Here is a 17,543-nt window from a genome sequence, read left to right as displayed (position 1 = left end):
AGTCATGCGCAGCACTCTGTTGACTCAAAATGCAGATGGGTTCAAGTTCTTGATCTTCCAAGAGAACTGAAGCGCATGAGTCTTGCTCCGATTTCCCTGCAGAGATCCAACAGGCGGGCGATCTTTACCAGGCTGTGTCTAACTAGCCAGAGCAGCCAATAAGGGCCGTTTTGTTTCACAGCAGGCAGTAAGGAATCGTGAGCCTAATTGATGCAATAGGTCTAGAGCGGGGAAGTCTGTTGACCGCAACCAAGTGAACCTACCTCTGAGACTTCTACTACGAGATGGCTATCTTCGTCCCGACTAATGGCCTATCGCCTGGTCATAAGGGGGCTGAAACCCCATCATTATCACTCAGTTTGACATCCTGACATTCACTTCCCAGATTCGAGATCCTCAACTTCCTGTCGTGTCCATCGTGTACTCCACAACTCATCCCAGCTTTGGGGGCAATAAACTCAATTGTCAGCCAAATATGATCTCCTGGCATCGAGAAACGTGTGGTCGACCAGATGTCTATCTGGTTGACGGAGGCATACCCTTCTGCATGAGTTGCGATTCGTTGGCGCCTTTGGACGACCTGTCAGCCAGTCAGGTCCCGTCAAACCCATCAGTGCTTTATCATGACGAGACAAAGGCTCTATCACTGCACTGGCCAGCTTCTGTTGACTACGAGACTCATTGCTACGACTCCAATGGTTGCGATATCTCATCACAGCTTGCAGAGATTCTCGGTACCGAACCATGGGACGACAAGACGAGCAGGCCATCCAGCGAGCGGCCCTCAAGCATGAAAGCAAAAGATGGAGTTTCTTCTTGCGAACCATTGTCTTCAGGCCAAGGGCCAAGACAAGGGGCCATAAACCCGTCGTCACTAAATCCACGAGAAGACAATCTAGTCGCGTCCGACAGTATTCGAATCTTGTGTCTCAGCAAGGGCAACAAGTCTGATCCGTTGCATGGCCGCTTGGAAGTTTGCCAACTCAAATACTTCCCTGAATATGAGGCGCTATCTTACACCTGGGGCACTGCATCAGGAAACTCGAGCAGGACGAGGAAGCTTTACCTGGGACGCGAATGGAGCATACTTCCCATCACCATCAATTGTGAGGCGGCTCTACGCGCCCTCCGTCTTCCTGATGCCGACCGACGCATATGGGTCGATGCAATTTGTATCAACCAGGAAAACGACACCGAGCGCACCCACCAGATTCAGCTGATGCCCATAATATATGCGACCGCAACCCAGGTAGTCATCTATATTGGCAATGAGAAATGGGACGTAGATATAGGATGGACTTACAAAATCGAACGACAACAACGAACTATAACTCGCAACCAATGGGAAAAAAATTGGGACAAGATGGACAGCCGACTAAAGTGCCACTACTTCTTCCGAAGCTGGATAATCCAGGAGATTGCCGCTGCTCGAAAAGCCTGGGTCACCGACGGATCATCGTGGCAACCGTGGCCCATCATCGATGCCCAGGCTGAGGGATATGCTTCAAGGACATTCCTTCCCTGGATCAAAGACTTCGAGACACGCAAATACAGGTTGCCCGGTTACTTGGTGAGGTTGGTGATGGACTCCTGGTCTTCACAGGCGTCTGATCCGCGGGACAAAATATTCGCCCTTCTTGGGGTCGTCACAGGGGCTGCAGCTGATGGTTTAGTCGGGGACTACTCTCTCTCAGTTGAACAAGTGTAAGTGGCTGCTTGACAAGAGCACTTGATCATCAAGAATCCTATAGATGCTGACTTGAGCTGCAGATATACTGGTTTAGCCGCATTTGCCTTGACCAAACATGGAGAAGTCGACATCCTCCGTTACGCCAGCGGATACGCAAAGTCGAGGAACCTGCCATCTTGGGTACCTGACTGGCGCCTCCTCTCGCGCGACTGGGGAATCATGCTACGAATGGAACATGTCGAGCTGCAATCTGTCCCAGCGCCCGATGAATGCATCCAATACCCATGGCAGCTGCGTCGTTGGGGTGAAGATGGATGGGTTCGGAACAAGACTGATGATGTCATATCTGATGAGCTCACCCTTCCAAAGGCGACAGTTCATGGGCCTACTGGTACGCTGTGCGTCCATGGAATTAGGCTAACAAGCCTGACGAAAAAGTTCAAACGACATGACTTTTCCACACATGCTGTCTTTTGGGGGGATTTCTTCAGCGTCACCGCACCACACAACTCGGAATTTGATGACTGCATCTATTTTCTCCGCGGGTTTGACGTACCGGTAGCCCTTCGCCCGGTGCGAAAGAAGACTCGCTATGGGCTTCCTAGGAAAGACTTGTTTACATTCGTCGGCTTGTGCTATGTTAGCCCCGGCTCCTTGATCACACTAGAAGGTTCGGATTTGAGGACGGACTATCCTGATGATCTTGCACAAATATCACAGTGGACTGTTTTACATGCTTCTACCGGTTTTTTCGAAGGGTTGCGGATGGAAAACACTCAAGCTCTTCATCTGAAGCTAGCCGAAATGTGCTCCGCAGCCCATACGGAATATTCTGCGTGGCAAGTAGCCTTTTTCAAAGATCTCAGACAGCGGGTCAACATGATTTGGGACAATGTTCTACACCGATTCGGAAAGGATGCATTTGCCCTGACAGCTCGTCGTGGTGCATTGAGCGACTCAGACGAGGCATGTGCAGGACAGTCAAATTTCTGGTCCGAAACCATAGTACTGAGCGACCTAGAAGAGGCATTTGCAAGACAGGCAAGTTTCTGGTCCGAGATCATTGGTCAACTGATGACTGCTTCAATGTCATCTCGTGAAGAAATGAAAGAGAAGCTCCGACAACAACGGCGGCAACTACAGACACTGGGCGAGGCTATGCGTCTATTGAGTCTCACGCGCAAGGCAACGGAGGCGGGAAATGCCCCAGACGCAAGCATTTCCGAAGAACTTGATTCACTTGCTAAGGATCGTCTCTCATACAGACAGAAGCTGCCAGCTCGACAGCAAGAGGAAGGTGACAGATACTGTCCAAGATGGTACGACTTCGCGGGCGTCAGTTTATACTGGTACAACATGCGATATATCCACGCCATAAAGGCTGCCGGCTACCTTGAACAGGCTCTGGTGTATATGGATACTGCGCACGCAGAGAACTCGAGCACAGCGGCGTCCGTGTTAAAGGTCAACATTGATGTAGCAACAGAGTACCAAAGAGCGACGTGCATAGCCTCGATGGAGATCAAATTGGCAGCCAAGTCGTTGGTGCTCCCAATGTACGAGACGGATCCTGAAGAGGCGATGGATGATTGGCAGAAGATATTCATCATCTAAAGTTTTTTGTTCTTCGCGCCGGAGCCTGCTTTTGGGGCCACCCTGACAGCGACAGGGAACCATGATATCTCAACCTTTGGAAAGGTCTAAAACGACATCACTGTTTTCTCGATAACCAGAAGACGACCCCCTTTTTTTTTTTTTTTTTTTTTTTTTTTTTTTTCTTTCTCCTCCAGGCTTCGGCGTCAACAAGGGTGAAACATTGCACTAATGACAAAGAAGGATGCCCCTCTCTCATTCATACGCTTACAGCCTGATGATAGCTCATGAAGCAAGCAGCAGCTTTACTCAGCCATTTTAATTGTCGAGCCATGGCTATTCACCGTTGTCACGGTAGCGTCAGCTTCGAAATGCTGCTAAAGTGCCACTGCCTACCCCTGTCAACCCAAAGGTGAAGGTTTCCCGGAGCCACGCCAACCTGTGCACATTTTCCGGCTGCCTGCTGAAGAAAAGCAGGTAACCGCTCGCTCCTACGAGAACAAATCGATACTATCAATTTCATAAGGCCAAAGGCTGAGACGAGCTGAACAAAGGTTGCCTGATGCAAACGTTGCCAAATCATATTGCCCACCGTTGAGTGCCTAAGTCGTATACTACGCTACTGATGATGGTGAGCAACTAGCCCCAACCACCACTGCTGACTGCATGATGTAGGTGAGACGGTCTAAGTGGGAGCCAGCCTCGTGATGACATGATTTTGACGCTTGGCAAACTCGAAATGATAATCTCGAAATATCCTACTGATTCCACATTTACGTTGGCTGGATCCTCCCCAAATATATAACTTAAAAGTCGACATAAGGGATCGTATAGCACGGGCGATGACCTGTTGTAGAGACTGCCTCTCGCCGGGTGCGGATCGAAACAGAGATGGGCTGCAACAGCACGATTCTAGCCCCTCTCAGCCCCTGTCCCTGGGGGTTGATACCGGGGTCGGCAACGAGAACGTGAACATGTTCAAACGATTGGACAGCAGCTGCATGAAGCTAGTTGCCCTACAAGGATACAGCTACCTCCACAATATGTACGCAGTATGTAGTGTAATCCTTTTTCTTCAGCCCTTCCACAACCCCTCCTCGTTTTCCTGGAAGCTTGTGCCGCCAGACCACAAGACATCTGATCCCTCATCCTTCAGCCCAGCACTTGATTAACCTCAACTGTTGAGCCTGCATTGTCTCAACGTTGAGCTTCCAATCTATGAAAATCTTCTTTGTCTCTCCTGTTGTCTCGGTCACCACTCCGTGAACTGGTGCCATCTTCATAACTTCCAGGTTTGCTAGGATGAACATTCTTTTGATTAGCCTGCTTCCATTGGCTTATACCCATATGAGAGCCGCACGAGGAGACGAAATGGCACCATGTAAAGCCTCGCTGCAACACCTCCAGTATATCAATCAAATGGAGGACGAATCGATTGTCAGATAGCCACCTTGGCCGGTAACCCAACGGGCAACTTGATTGATCACAACCTACCTAGTGTCCTTTGTGAGCACTGATTGTCAATACACCTTGCCTAGTTCTGCTGACGTGTATGGTGTGCGGATCATAGCATCCTTCTCTAAGGCTGTCAGCCAAACCCCAGCAGATGAGATGGTGATACCTTGCCATCCTATAGCTGATAGCCTCTTCCTTGGCCTGCTGATAGGCTTCGGACTATGATGTATAAGTTACAAGGGCTGCCCATGTGGGAGCGTTGTTCTTTCCAACTCCAGGCTTCTTATACTTGTCTTTGGCTCAGGGTTAACTACTTGCTATCACGGCTTCAGCCACTTGATACCCAAGGCCTTGGTCATTTTACTCTACCTACTATTTGCTTAGTGGTCATCCTTCTTACAAACGCCGCTATACCACCATGGCCACTCCTGCCAAGAAGAAAGACTTCAACAAGACCCCCCAAGAACTCGTCACCGAATTCTGGGACCAGTTCTTCGTCAAGAAACCCGGAAAAGTTACTCGGATCTTTCCACGCAGCCTCTATGAGACTCTCCTGCCACCCTCCCAGCCACAAGGTGTCAGCTCCTCCCGCAATGCCACGGATAGCTACCAGGCCGCCGTCAAGGAATGCAAGGAGAAGGTGAAGCGCATTGTCAAGGAATGCGAGCGCACCAACGAGAAGTTCACTGATCCGGATTTCGACATTGAGGGTGACTTTGAAGTCCGGAACTGTCTCCACGGACTCACCCATGACGCTGACTTGAATGAGTTCTTCGGCGAGCTCCAAGAGCTGTACGACCTAGGAGCCGGCAAAGGCGCCAAGAAGGGCATCAAGTCTCGCGGAGCTCCTCGCAGTGCCGATGACGCTCCCGAAGCGCCGGCGCCCGAAGGATCAAAAGGCCGACGTGAGGGTGTTAAGGCTGGCTGGCGTGAAACTTTCACCCCGGGCTCCGTCCATCGCCTCGACTGGATCTTTGAATCGCCCCAGTGGACTAAGGACGGTTACTCCTCATCCGATATCAAGCAGGGCTGTGACGGGGACTGCTGGTGGCTGGCTGCTGTGGCCACCATTGCTCACCGCAAGGATCTCATGGAAAAAGTCTGCGTTGCCCGTGACGAGGAAATCGGCGTTTACGGCTTTGTCTTCTTCAAGGACGGCGAGTGGATTAGCACTGTGGTGGACGACAACCTCTACCTGACGGAAGAGGACTACAGGCACTACTACGACGAGTACGACCCGACGGGGAAGAAGGGACGTAAGCACCGGAAAGACAAACAAACGGGGTCTGGGGCCCTTTACTTTTCCCAATGCTCGGATCCGAACGAGACGTGGCTGCCCCTTTTGGAGAAGGCATATGCCAAGGTTCACGGGGACTACGAAGCCATTTCCGGCGGTTGGCCTGGCGAGGGCGTCGAAGACATGACGGGCGGTGTGTCTTCCATGCTGCAGTCGAACAGAGTGCTGCGGAAGGACAAGCTGTGGAAGGAGTTGGTGAATTCAAATGGCGACTTTGTCTTCTCGTGCAGTGCCCACGGCTATGCCTCTACGAGAGGCAGCATGGCCAACGGCCATGCGTATTCCATTCTGAAAGCCACAGAGGAGGTTGACGAGGATGGTAAAAAGGTCAGATTGGTCAAGATTCGAAACCCATGGGGTGAGCGGACGTCGGCGGGACAGGGCGAGTGGGATGGGCCTTGGTCGGACGGATCTAAGGAATGGACGCCCTATTGGTATGCCACCTCCATCTCTCACCGACATAATCACACACAATGCTATTACATGGCAGAAATTGACAAGGAACCGTGCTCTATAGGCTCAAGAAACTCGACCACAAGTTCGGTGACGACGGCGAGTTCTGGATGTCGTATCAAGACATGTTGGATAACTTTTTGTACCTCTATCGCACCCGTCTCTTCGACGACAAATGGACGGTCGTTCAGCAGTGGACCACTGTCACAGTTGGCTGGATTGCCGGGTACCTGAACAAGAAGTTTGTCATCGAAATCAAGAAGGGAGGAACGGTGGTGATTGTGCTGAGCCAGGTTCGTGACTCTTTCCCTCATGCTCCCGGCTATTCTTTTCGCTAACAGCTGAGTTCTGCATAGCTCGATGAGCGTTATTTCCAAGGTCTGGAAGGACAATACATGTTCATTCTCCACTTCGTTCTACAGGATAAGGACGGAAAGGAGCAGCTCTGCCGCGTGCGTCCTACCCTTAACTGGAGTTCCCGATCGGTCAGCTGCGAACTCGATCTCGAGCCCGGGCGCTACGAAGTCTTGCCGAAGATTACGGTCGAACGGGATACCAGCCAGCGTATGGTTGAGGATGTTGTCACCCGATGGTATGCTTAACTCAAAAGCCTAACTTACGCTTTGAAAATTACATGTAGACTAACAACGACTGATACCAGGGCCGAGGAAAACCCTGCCAAACTCCGTCAAATCGGCATGCAGTATGATCTCGCCCACGCCAAGGGCGGCGTCCCCGATGAGGACGAGATCATCACCCAGAGAAAGGAAGAAAAGAAGAAGAAAGAGGAGAAGAAGAAGACCAAGGCCAAGGCTAAGCGTGAAAAGGAGCGCAGAGAAAAGAGGAAGCAGAAGCAGGTGCAGATCACCATCAACATGCCTGAAGGGTCTACTGTGGACACTTCCGGTACCGGTACAGAGTCTGATAAAAAGGAGGAGAAGAAGGAGACGGCCGAGGACAAGAAGGAGGAAGAGGAGAAGTTTGAGGATGCTGTGGAGGAGAAGGCCAAAGATGATGAGAAGAAGAAGGAGGAACAACCCAAGAGGGTAAGTGCTCCTTCATCCTCATCCAAGAGCGCCGGAGACGCTGCGGCTGGTGAAGGAAAGAATACTGAAAAGAAGGACGGTGAACAGAAGGAAGATACTGCTGCTGCAGAAGAGAAGAAGATCGAGGAGAAGGTCACAGGGGAAGAGAAGAAACAGGAGGAAAAAGAAAAGATAGAGGTAGTTGGGGAGTCGAAGCCGACGGCGGCTGCCACTGAAGAGGTTGAGGAAGACCTGTCTGAAGATGAGGAAGAAGAAGAGGAGGAGCCCAAGATCGAATATGAGGAGGGCAAGATTCCCTGGAACGCCGTCTGCGTCGTTGGGCTGAGGGTGTATGCTCAGGATGCCGATGTCACGGTAACGCTGGCGACCCCGAACACTGCGGAGGAGGGCGCTAGTCTTGTTATGGATCAGCACGCTGTTGGGGCTACCATTTGAGGGCGTGGATTGTGAGCCAGGTGAACTTTATGAGAACAGGTTGGAGACTCTGAAGGATACAAAATACCTACCTAGGCTGTAGTCATGATGTAAGGCAGAAAATGATCTCTTCTCCCGGGGTTACTTGGTTCGAATGTGAATGACTGGAAAGCTTTACTGGGCTCCCATAGACGGACTCGGCATGTGATGACAACTGTCATACCTGTGTCCTGCTTTAGGCCCAAAGATTTTCAGTGTTTCGATGCCTCCAGCAGTGCGTTCGAAGCCCTTGGATATGGCGATGGCCTCGGGATAACCCCCAGTCTTCATCATTCTCATATTTCTTCTTCCCTTTTCATGTACCTCCTCAGTTCTTTGTCCTTGTACTAATGAGGTAGCGACAGTGCTGCTAAGGGGTCCAGAGAGCACGAATAGAGAGGGTCAATTCAAGGGGTTGTGCAAGGGAGCCCCAGGCTCTTATTTCCATGATTTGGATGTCAGGAACCTAGGTACGTTTTGTGACCTATCTCACTAACACTCCAACTAGCTAGTGGATAGCTGTCATGTTAGTAACCACATGATTGATCCCCTAGAGTAACCAATTCATGTTGACGTCAAACTAGAGGAGTTACAGTTGAGAAGGGGCTGCGGGGTGGTGTGTTGGCTATCAAGGTTCCCGTTCCCTGAAGAGCACCGCTAGCGCAGGGGCACGATAGTAGCATTATCTCTCCTAGGACCTTCTTAAGATATGGTATACATCACGAAACAAGGATTAAGAGGCTATTCTGAGCAATTTTGTTATGGGAAACAGCCGATCCTTCATCCTCTTTGGTCTCAATGATCTTGAACCCGTGAATAACTGCAAATCAGCCCATCATATCCAAGGTGTTGGCTTCGAACAACAGTCTCTTTGTTGGGCTTCGGGTACCCGGACTAACATGCACTGATAAACGCATCTGACCTCGGCTGACGTCGGGCTGGTCCCAGCATCCAGTCAGTGCCTGGAGGTCCCCTAAAATAGCGCCTTATCGGTTATCGCCTGGGGCTTGTTCCTTCCCGTCGGTTGCGTCGCTCGCCCCCTCCGCCGTCTTCGGCTTTCGACTTCATCTTCTTCTCGCCATCGTCAACCACCAGCGCATCTCCGAGACTACTCTGTGCCGCCGTGCAAGACAATTCGGCGGTCACCTGCAGCGGCTGACCTGAACCATGGATAGGCACCGAGACTAGTCACAATCAAGCCTGTGTCTGTTCCTTTTCTCCAGATCCGCTGAGCCCCTCTCTCCATCACCGCATCAATATGATTCTTGGAAAGTGGTGACCGCCTCGAACGAAGACACCTGCCCACTACACCACACCAACAGCAGTTAAATACAGTCTCTATATATCTTCAATTTCCAATTGCTTCCAACTCCCTCGAACAATCCGCGCCGTGATACCCATCTCTTGTCCGATCTTCAACAATCAACAAACCATCAAGTGGAACAGCAGGCCTCGGGCGAATGGAAGACAACAATATCAACCCCTCTACACCATAATCAAGAAACCCCAATCTGCCAATGTCATTCGAAATGCCGCCACCGAATACACCCGAAGAAGGAGTAGCAGCCCCTACGCTCTCCTCGCGAGCTGACGCACGCCGGATTTTCGGCTCCGGGGTCCCCTCTACTATCTACGGTTCTCCTGCCTCGTCCCCGGGCGGCTCCAGACGCAGCTCAGTTGCCGATTACGGCCCGTATCAAGTCCCTTCACGGGGTCATACGCACCATCAGTCTCAATCTGGAATCGACTACCAGGCGCTCGACTATGCCCAACAGATCGACGAGGCTTTGTTATGTCCCATCTGCCACACGCCCTTCTTCATGCCCATGACGACCAAGACGTGTGGTCACACCTTTTGCGCCTCGTGCCTCGACCGCGCTCTCGAGACCCAGCACGTATGCCCTATTGACCGCCGACCCCTCGACATCAGCCGAGACATTAGCCAGACCCGAACCCGCGTAATACTCGACCAGCTCGACCGTCTCAAAGTCAAGTGTCCAAATAGCGGCTGCGATCATGTTTGCTCGCGGGAGCTTCTATACGCACACGTCGAACGTTATTGCGGACAAACCCTTGTTCGCTGCCCCGACCATCATTGCGACGAGATGATCTGCCGGAAAGACGCGCGCCCCGAGAACGGGTGTCTCCATTACGTTACGCCCTGTCCCTACTGCGAGATGGCCATTACTTTCAACGACCTCGAGAGGCACTACGACCAAGAGTGTACGGGACAAGAAGCCGAGTGCCCGCACTGCGACGCTGTCCTCGTCCGCCACCGTCTGGCCAAGCACATTGCGACTGACTGCCGCGAGGTCGAAACACACTGCCAGTTCCGGAGCGCTGGGTGCAAACAGGTTGCGCGGAGGAAAGATATCGAGGAGCATCTCAAGAACGGGTGCATCTATGAGGCGATTGCGAATCTCATGCAGGCGCGGGAGGAAGACCACAAGATTATCAATGAGTTGAAGGGACGACTAGACGCTCTAGACGGACGAACACGACATCTGGAAAGATATGGTGGTGGTAGTGGTGGTGGTGGTGGTGCTGGCAGCAGTGGGGTACGGGAGTCATCTGCATTCACCAGAGCAGCGCCGCCATCGTCAGGCCTAACCGCTGATGCCCTCAACAACTTGAACCGTATGCAGTCGGCCACGTCAGGCTACGCAGACATCGACGAGGCCAATCACAACATCACGCTGGATGACCTCTTTGAAACTTTCGACCAAGAAAACAACCACCACAATGACAGCAACTACAGTAGCCCACAAGCGGCGGCGGCAGCGATGGCGGCGGATGCACCCCCGGCCCCGTGGGCACACAACAGTGGCGACGGGCCGTGGGAGTCACCAGAGGATTACATGCTTTCCCAGTTTGAGGCCATGGAGGCCAAGATTGAAGACTTGCGCAAGATGATGGTGGAGCTTGACGGGAGACACACAATGAGGCTGGTCAATGATACGATGAGGATGAATGAACAAATCGCCGAGCTTGGGAGTAAAGTGGGAGTATTAGGAATGCATACTACGTGGTTGATGAGCATGCAAAGGCAAAGTCGCGGACAGCAAAATGGCTCTGGGTCAACGCCCGGGACTACGAGATCAAATATTTCTGCTAGTGGTGGTGGCAGTGGTGGCGGCAGTGGCGGTACTGGTGGTAATAACGAGGAGGGGAGAGGCAGGACGAATGCGGCGGCGGCTGGTGCTTCCAACTCGTCAAGGACGGCTACACAGACACAGCAGAGTAGCAGAAATGGTGATGGAGAGAGTGCGAGAGGGAGGTATCTCAATACCAGTGATATCCCGCCGTTGAGGAGGAGTAGCGTGGGGAGGGGTGAGAATCCACCTCGACTTTGATGGATGTTTGGGTTCGCCTTCCTGGGGCAGACACTGGGGTCATATATTTCTGCTGCTGTGCCTCAGTGTCTGAGCCGTCCCGAACGGAAGTAACAGTGTCTGTTGGTTTTGGAAACATACCATAATGGTCTGAAGGAGAAGAACGGGTATGCATAGGTTTTGTATGTTGGCGTTTGGGATGGATCGGGAAAGCACTTGGAGGTTGTCTTATTGCAACGTCGGGCCTTGGTCTAAAGCTTAGATAGCCTATAGACCAAAGAATATAGGAGACGAATCAAACCTCTGTGTTGGAATTTGGCACGCTTGAAAGAGCTAATAGCAACTGAAAGAACGGCTACATGGTCTAGGTCTGTTTCCCATGGTGTTTTGGACAAGACGGCTTTCAAAGTATCTAGAATGCTTTGACTTTGTTGGCTCCCCGTAATCTTCTTACCTATTCATGTAGATGAGTTGAACAATGACAGCTGCATTCCGCATTTACGGCGAAGGAAAGTCACTGTCACATCCAGCGTTATACTAGTGATTCTAGGGTCCTTCCATGAAAAACGCCAACGAAGAATTAGTTATCATCTTCTTGTCATTCAGCCCGTTTCTGCTTCATTAGGTTGCGAGGTTACCTCTACATAGAAGTACCCCTTATGGTAGACTACATATGTAGTACAATGGTGCTGGTTTGTTTGTTAGCTTGGTACCTAGAGGTACTCCTGGTACACTGGACGAGATCTCCCGTCTTCCGAATTGTCCCAAACCGTACAAGGACTGAATGAAAGGCATGAACAAGATCCAATTCGTTCTCTTTCATTTTGGAGAAATGGAAGCATATTCCCAGTCTGAAAACGCATAGTCTAAGAGGTAGCTATAGGGACGGGAAGTTGATCCAAAGACCCGCGGGAGCTAACAATCGAACCAGTATTGCCTACAGTGCAGTAAATCATGTCCCGCCAAAAGCACTAAATGTAAGTAACGTCCCGAAATACCCCGCCAACCTGTGAACTCCAGGAGCTCCATGCAGTAGGCTTGTTCGGGGCAGGCAGGCTCCACGTCACATTCACAGATGTCAACGTAATCTTGTCAGCGCAAAAGGTGCATGGGAATTGCTACTTCCTCCTGATCACTATCCGAGGGCTTTCCGCTAGAGTATGCTAGAGTCATTCCTTATTACTACCTAACTTTGGCACCCGCACTATCACATACTACTGTGGTTAGCTCAAGAGCGAAGTACCAACCTTGAGCACCCGCAGCCGAAGACAACCTCCAGCTTCGGACAGTCACCTCCATCCTCCTTCTCCTCATCCTTCGCCTCAACCTCCCAACGCACATCCAGCTTTACGTCGTCACCGCCAGCTTGAGCCCTTCTTCTCCTTAGGCTCTCTCCGTCACGATAATCACAATATCCGTACATCCTTAATCCCTTTCCTCTTCGCCCAACGACGACGACAAGATGGATCCGAATCAGCAACAGCCGGCGGCCACGCCGGATGCGCCTGATAAAGAGACGATGGAGCAGATCCGTGCCCGACGACTGGCTAAGCTCGGTGGCCCCAATGTCGCTTCTACTACATCGCCAGCTGCGTCCTCTTCCACGCCTCAGCCTGGCACCGAAACCCCTCCCGCTGCTGCTGCTGTGGCGGCGGCGGCGGCGGCGGCGAGTTCGTCAAAGATCGAAGACAAGGCACCGCGAGTTCAGCCAAGGTCGATAATCAAGCCGGCGTCACGAGATGTGCCAGAGCCACCACCAGGTAGTTCCGCTTCCCGAAAGAGAGAAAGATCCCTTTCAAATATTGATGATATTCCATGCCCACCAGCACCGCGAAAGCAATACAGGGAACAGACGCTCGAGGAATGGACCGACAAGCTACTCACCAGCATCCTTCGCGTGTCTCTCGATCCGAACCAGACCTTCGATAGCAGTGGCCATAACTTGACCTTTCTGCCAGAACTCAGCCAGGAAATTCGGGGCGAGTATCAGGAGCCCTTGCTGTCGATCGACCGATTTCAAGAGGCCGTTATGGAGGCCGGAAGGATCTATCCGCCGCACAAGCCCCTATTCGAATACTTCCTGGCATGCTGGAAGCGGGTCACCAGATATAGGATATTGAGGGCGTCGACTCCTGAGAAGGAAGAAGCCCTCAAGGAGGCCAAGCGCTTGTGCTTCTCGAACTGCATCTTCGCCGTTACTATGCCCGAGATGTTTGGGTATTTATCCCCCGTGTCCTCTTTACAGTTTGCTCTAGCTGACATGATCCAAATTTGAAAAGTCGAGAACCAAACCCAAAGCACGATACCATAGTCCCCTACATTTTGGAAGGTGTTGCGAAGGAAGAAGGCCTCGACATCGAGTTTTACAACGAGGCCATGACACGGATCGAGGACGACGATAGCATTGTACCTCTCTTCACCAAGGCCATGGTGGAAATCAGCACAGCGCTGTCTACCAAAAACATGAACGGCGATTATCAGCCGCACGTCCAGGTGAGTTTGACAAGCGACTTGAACGAATTGTGCTGAGCGTTGACGTTGGAACCTCACAGGCCCTCTTCACATACTCGAGATATCCGGCTCTCGTGAACGCTTTGGCGGAACACCCTACTTTCCTTATGGCGCAATCAGCCCCCAACATTGAACGGTTCACGCTGCTCGGGCCATTCTTCCGCCTGTCGCCCTTACACCCAGAGGCGGCCAGTTACGACTTTGCCGCACCAAGGACTCTTGACAAGGGCCGAATTGGCACAACCCAACAATCGTTACAAATGACGTTGGCTGCCCATCAGGAACACTTGACGACGATAGCTAATGCCTTCATACGAGCAAGCACTAGCTCGAGAAACAAGCTCCTGGACTGGTTCGCCTACATCATGAATGTCAACCATAAGCGCACAGCCACTTATGTCGACCCCAAGACCGTTTCGTCGGACGGCTTCATGGTCAATGTCACTGTCGTCCTCGACAATCTATGCAAGCCTTTCATGGATAACTCCTTTACCAAGATTGACCGTATTCAGGTCGACTACTTCAGGCGGAAGCCCAGATTGGACATCAAGGAAGAGACCAAGCTCAACGCTGACCAAGAGCACTCGGACGCGTTTTACTCTACAAAACTCGAAGGGGAGAACAACTTTATAACAGAGGTCTTCTTCCTCGCTTTGGCGGCACATCAGTATGGCACCGAAGCCACCCAAAACAAGCTAAAGGAACTTGACAAGCAAATTAAGCATTTCCAAAAGAACTTGACCCTTATGGAGGCTGACCGTCCCAACATTGTCGCCAATCATCCGGAACGAGTACCTATGCTAGAGGCGGCGCAGAGGAGACTGATCAAGATGCTGGAGAGCGCCATGTCGGCCAAATTTGCCATCGAAGGCATTATGACCGACAAGACGCTGCAAACGCGGTCACTACAGTTCATGAAGTACACGATTGTGTGGCTACTGCGAGTAGCCAGTCAGTCCGACTACGTCCCATGGAAGAAAATCAGCCTTCCGCTGCCTGAAACTCAGCCAGAAGCTTTCAGGTGTCTTCCCGAGTATGTTCTGCAGGTAATTGTTGATAACTTGAAGTTCACCTTCCGCCATAGGCCAGAGGTCATGGTCTCGGCCATTGGTGACGAGGTCGTTGCTCTATGCATAACGTTTCTGGAATCCTCCGAGTACATCAAGAACCCGTACTTGAAATCGTCGCTGGTTACCCTCCTTTATCAGGGCACCTGGCCGGCATACCATCTTAAAAAGGGCATTCTTGGCGACATCCTTACCGGCACCAAGTTCGCGAATGACTACCTGCTACATGCTGTGATGAAGTACTATATTGAGTGCGAGTCGAATGGTACCAGTTCCGCGTTCTACGAAAAGTTCAACATACGTTTTGAGATCTTCCAGGTTATCAAGTGCGTCTGGACCAATGACCATTACAAGAAGCAGTTGACAGAGTCCAGCAGGTCAGTATATGTTTTGTCCTACGATCTCTTTGCTGAATCCGACTAACTCGACCTAGGGTGGACCGCGACTTCTTCGTTCGTTTTGTCAATCTTCTCATGAACGATGCAACATACGTTCTGGATGAAGCATTGAGCAACTTCCCCAAGATCCATGACTTCCAGCAAAAGCTAAAGGACCCCAGTCTTTCGCAAGAGGATCGCGAAAAGATGGAGAGCGATTTACACGACGCGGAAAACAAGGCCAGTTCCTATATGCAGCTTGCGAACGAGACAGTCGGCATGATGAAGCTCTTCACCCAAACCCTGGCTGAGTCCTTCACCATGCCAGAAATCGTTCACCGCCTGGCCGGTATGCTCGATTTCAACCTTGACCTCCTCACCGGTCCTAAGAGCCGGACGTTGAAGGTTGAGAACCCCGACAAGTATGGCTTCAACCCCAAGATTCTGCTACCGCAGCTCGTGGACATCTACCTGAACTTGGGTTCCTCGCCTGCCTTTGTCGAGGCCGTTGCTGCAGACGGCAGATCCTACAAGCCTGAGACCATGGCGTCTGCCACCAACATTCTTCGCTCAAAGGCACTCAAGAATCCTACCGAGATGCACGCGTGGGAGGTGTTGTGCAAATGCTTCGAAGAGGCCAAGGCCATCGTCGACCAGGCTGATCTCGACTTTGGCGACGCACCGCCCGAGTTCGAAGACCCCATCATGGGCGACTTGATGAAGGACCCGGTGATTCTACCCAGCAAGCACGTTGTCGATCGGTCGACTATCGTGCAGCACTTGCTCAGTGACCCGAAAGACCCGTTCACGAGACAGCCCATGACTATTGATGATGTCATTCCGGATACGGAACTGAAGGCTAAGATTGAGAAGTGGATGGAGGACAGGAGGGCAGAGATTCGCGGCAAGGTCGAGGAAGTGACGCCTGCTGTTGGTGATATTGCCGGAGCGGAGGCGGCGACGGGCGGAGATGCTATGGACACTACCGAGTAAGAGGTCGGGGTGGATGTTGTGGTTACATGCCTACATAGACATACATTCTTGGTTTGGTAGGTATAACATGAAGCATCAGCGTAAATAAGAGATAGGAGGAATATAAGAAGCGTAAAGAAAATCGCTATGGATCTTGGCTCGTCCCTGACAAATCTGTTGAGACCCAGTTAGTCTGCACAATTGTGGTTTGTACATTATGCCTCAGGTGTACTTTCATAATATTTCTACGCATATTGTTTGTACCTTTGAACCTGAATTTTAGGCATTTCATGTATAACGAAAGGCATCCCGAAGGGACTGTAGCTAGCGTGTTTGCATAGTATGATGATTCCTACTACGATTTTCTGGCAGCTTTCCTAACCACAACGGACAGTATTGGACTGTTCCTGTTCGGTTTATGCTCGCCCGCCAAGGCTACTTCCAGAAGTTCCATCAACTTTGTCAAGGGCAAGACATTATTCATTATAGGTATAAGCTTCATGGAATTTCCCATCAGCATACAAAGGACACGAACGTACATTGACCACGAGAAAAAGAAAAAAGAGTCTCCGGTCGTTGACATGAGATAGTAACCAATTTGTAAGCAACACTTGGTTTCAACGGTCTGATCCACCTCATGATATTTTATCACCGACAAACAGACTGTAGTGTGTAAGTACCAAATCGACATTTGGCTACTCAATGAAAACTCGATCTTGATATAATATTCAGGTCCAATCAAGTTGTCGCACCAGACCAGTCCGGGTGTTACAATGAAAGGACGAAACGGCGTTAACAAGACGGCAGTTTCGGAGTTAGGTAGCAGATAACAAATGTGGTTTATCGCCCGCCGTAGTGTACCTAGTGTACTGTAGCGTAGTAGTACAGAAATACTGTGTAACCTCGGGGCAAAAAAGTAGCGAGCGCACCTGTGCATCAATGACGTTTTCAATGGACCCCACGCTAAACGGAATGTCTCCATTACAGTAGTATACTGTACGCAGTAGTGTAATGACCCCACAGTGCTTAGGCGAGCTACGGGGCGAGCTTAGCAATTGCTTGGTAGGTAGGTAGGTAGGTAGGTACCTAGCTTGGGAAGGGGCGGGGTTCCGTGTTACATACAGTTCACATTACATATCCGAGGGGGAGGAAAGTTCGAAATCGTGGGAGGGTGCCTGATGAGGGGCTGACTTCGAAATGGGATGAAAGATGTATGGGACAACGTGTCGGGGTTAAGTCTAGGATGGGGATGGGAATTGGGGGGATGAGGTTATGTGGGGGCGGGTTGCCGGTCGGG

General features: G+C 51.3%; 4 protein-coding genes across 5 annotated transcripts; all 4 read left to right on the top strand.

Annotated features, from left to right (window-relative positions):
• The first annotated feature begins 6 nt into the window (after positions 1–6).
• On the top strand, positions 7–3,320 carry NCU03354 (hypothetical protein). The gene is made up of 3 exons (XM_951370.2): positions 7–1,704; positions 1,771–2,731; positions 2,956–3,320. The coding sequence occupies exons 1-3, from the start codon at positions 476–478 to the stop codon at positions 2,989–2,991; spliced, it is 2,226 nt and encodes a 741-aa protein (XP_956463.2). The 5' UTR covers positions 7–475; the 3' UTR covers positions 2,992–3,320.
• A 1,093-nt stretch (positions 3,321–4,413) lies between these two features.
• On the top strand, positions 4,414–7,969 carry NCU03355 (calpain-5; the record flags this gene model as incomplete). The annotated part of the gene is made up of 5 exons (XM_951371.3): positions 4,414–6,469; positions 6,553–6,781; positions 6,845–7,080; positions 7,150–7,534; positions 7,622–7,969. Exons 1-5 carry the CDS (start codon positions 5,157–5,159, stop codon positions 7,967–7,969), a joined length of 2,511 nt encoding a protein of 836 aa, XP_956464.3. The 5' UTR covers positions 4,414–5,156.
• A 1,031-nt stretch (positions 7,970–9,000) lies between these two features.
• On the top strand, positions 9,001–11,669 carry NCU03356 (hypothetical protein). Its single transcript, XM_951372.2, has one exon. The coding sequence runs from the start codon at positions 9,505–9,507 to the stop codon at positions 11,338–11,340; it is 1,836 nt and encodes a 611-aa protein (XP_956465.2). The 5' UTR covers positions 9,001–9,504; the 3' UTR covers positions 11,341–11,669.
• Positions 11,670–12,422: 753 nt separating this feature from the next.
• On the top strand, positions 12,423–16,404 carry NCU03357 (the record flags this gene model as incomplete). 2 transcript variants are annotated; one of them, XM_011395228.1, is made up of 5 exons in its annotated part: positions 12,423–13,079; positions 13,146–13,536; positions 13,599–13,812; positions 13,872–15,274; positions 15,331–16,404. In XM_011395228.1, the coding sequence occupies 5 exons, from the start codon at positions 12,782–12,784 to the stop codon at positions 16,265–16,267; spliced, it is 3,243 nt and encodes a 1,080-aa protein (XP_011393530.1). In that variant the 3' UTR covers positions 16,268–16,404. The 2 variants fall into 2 exon arrangements, with proteins under 2 accessions (XP_011393530.1, XP_011393529.1); XM_011395227.1 differs by having other exon boundaries at positions 12,782–13,536; positions 15,331–16,397.
• Positions 16,405–17,543: the final 1,139 nt, after the last annotated feature.

This window comes from Neurospora crassa, linkage group II (assembly GCF_000182925.2).
Source record: "Neurospora crassa OR74A linkage group II, whole genome shotgun sequence".
Lineage (NCBI taxonomy): Eukaryota > Fungi > Ascomycota > Sordariomycetes > Sordariales > Sordariaceae > Neurospora > Neurospora crassa.
The sequence above is the reverse complement of the archived record's forward strand: the minus strand, read 5'-3'. Positions and strand labels throughout refer to the sequence as shown.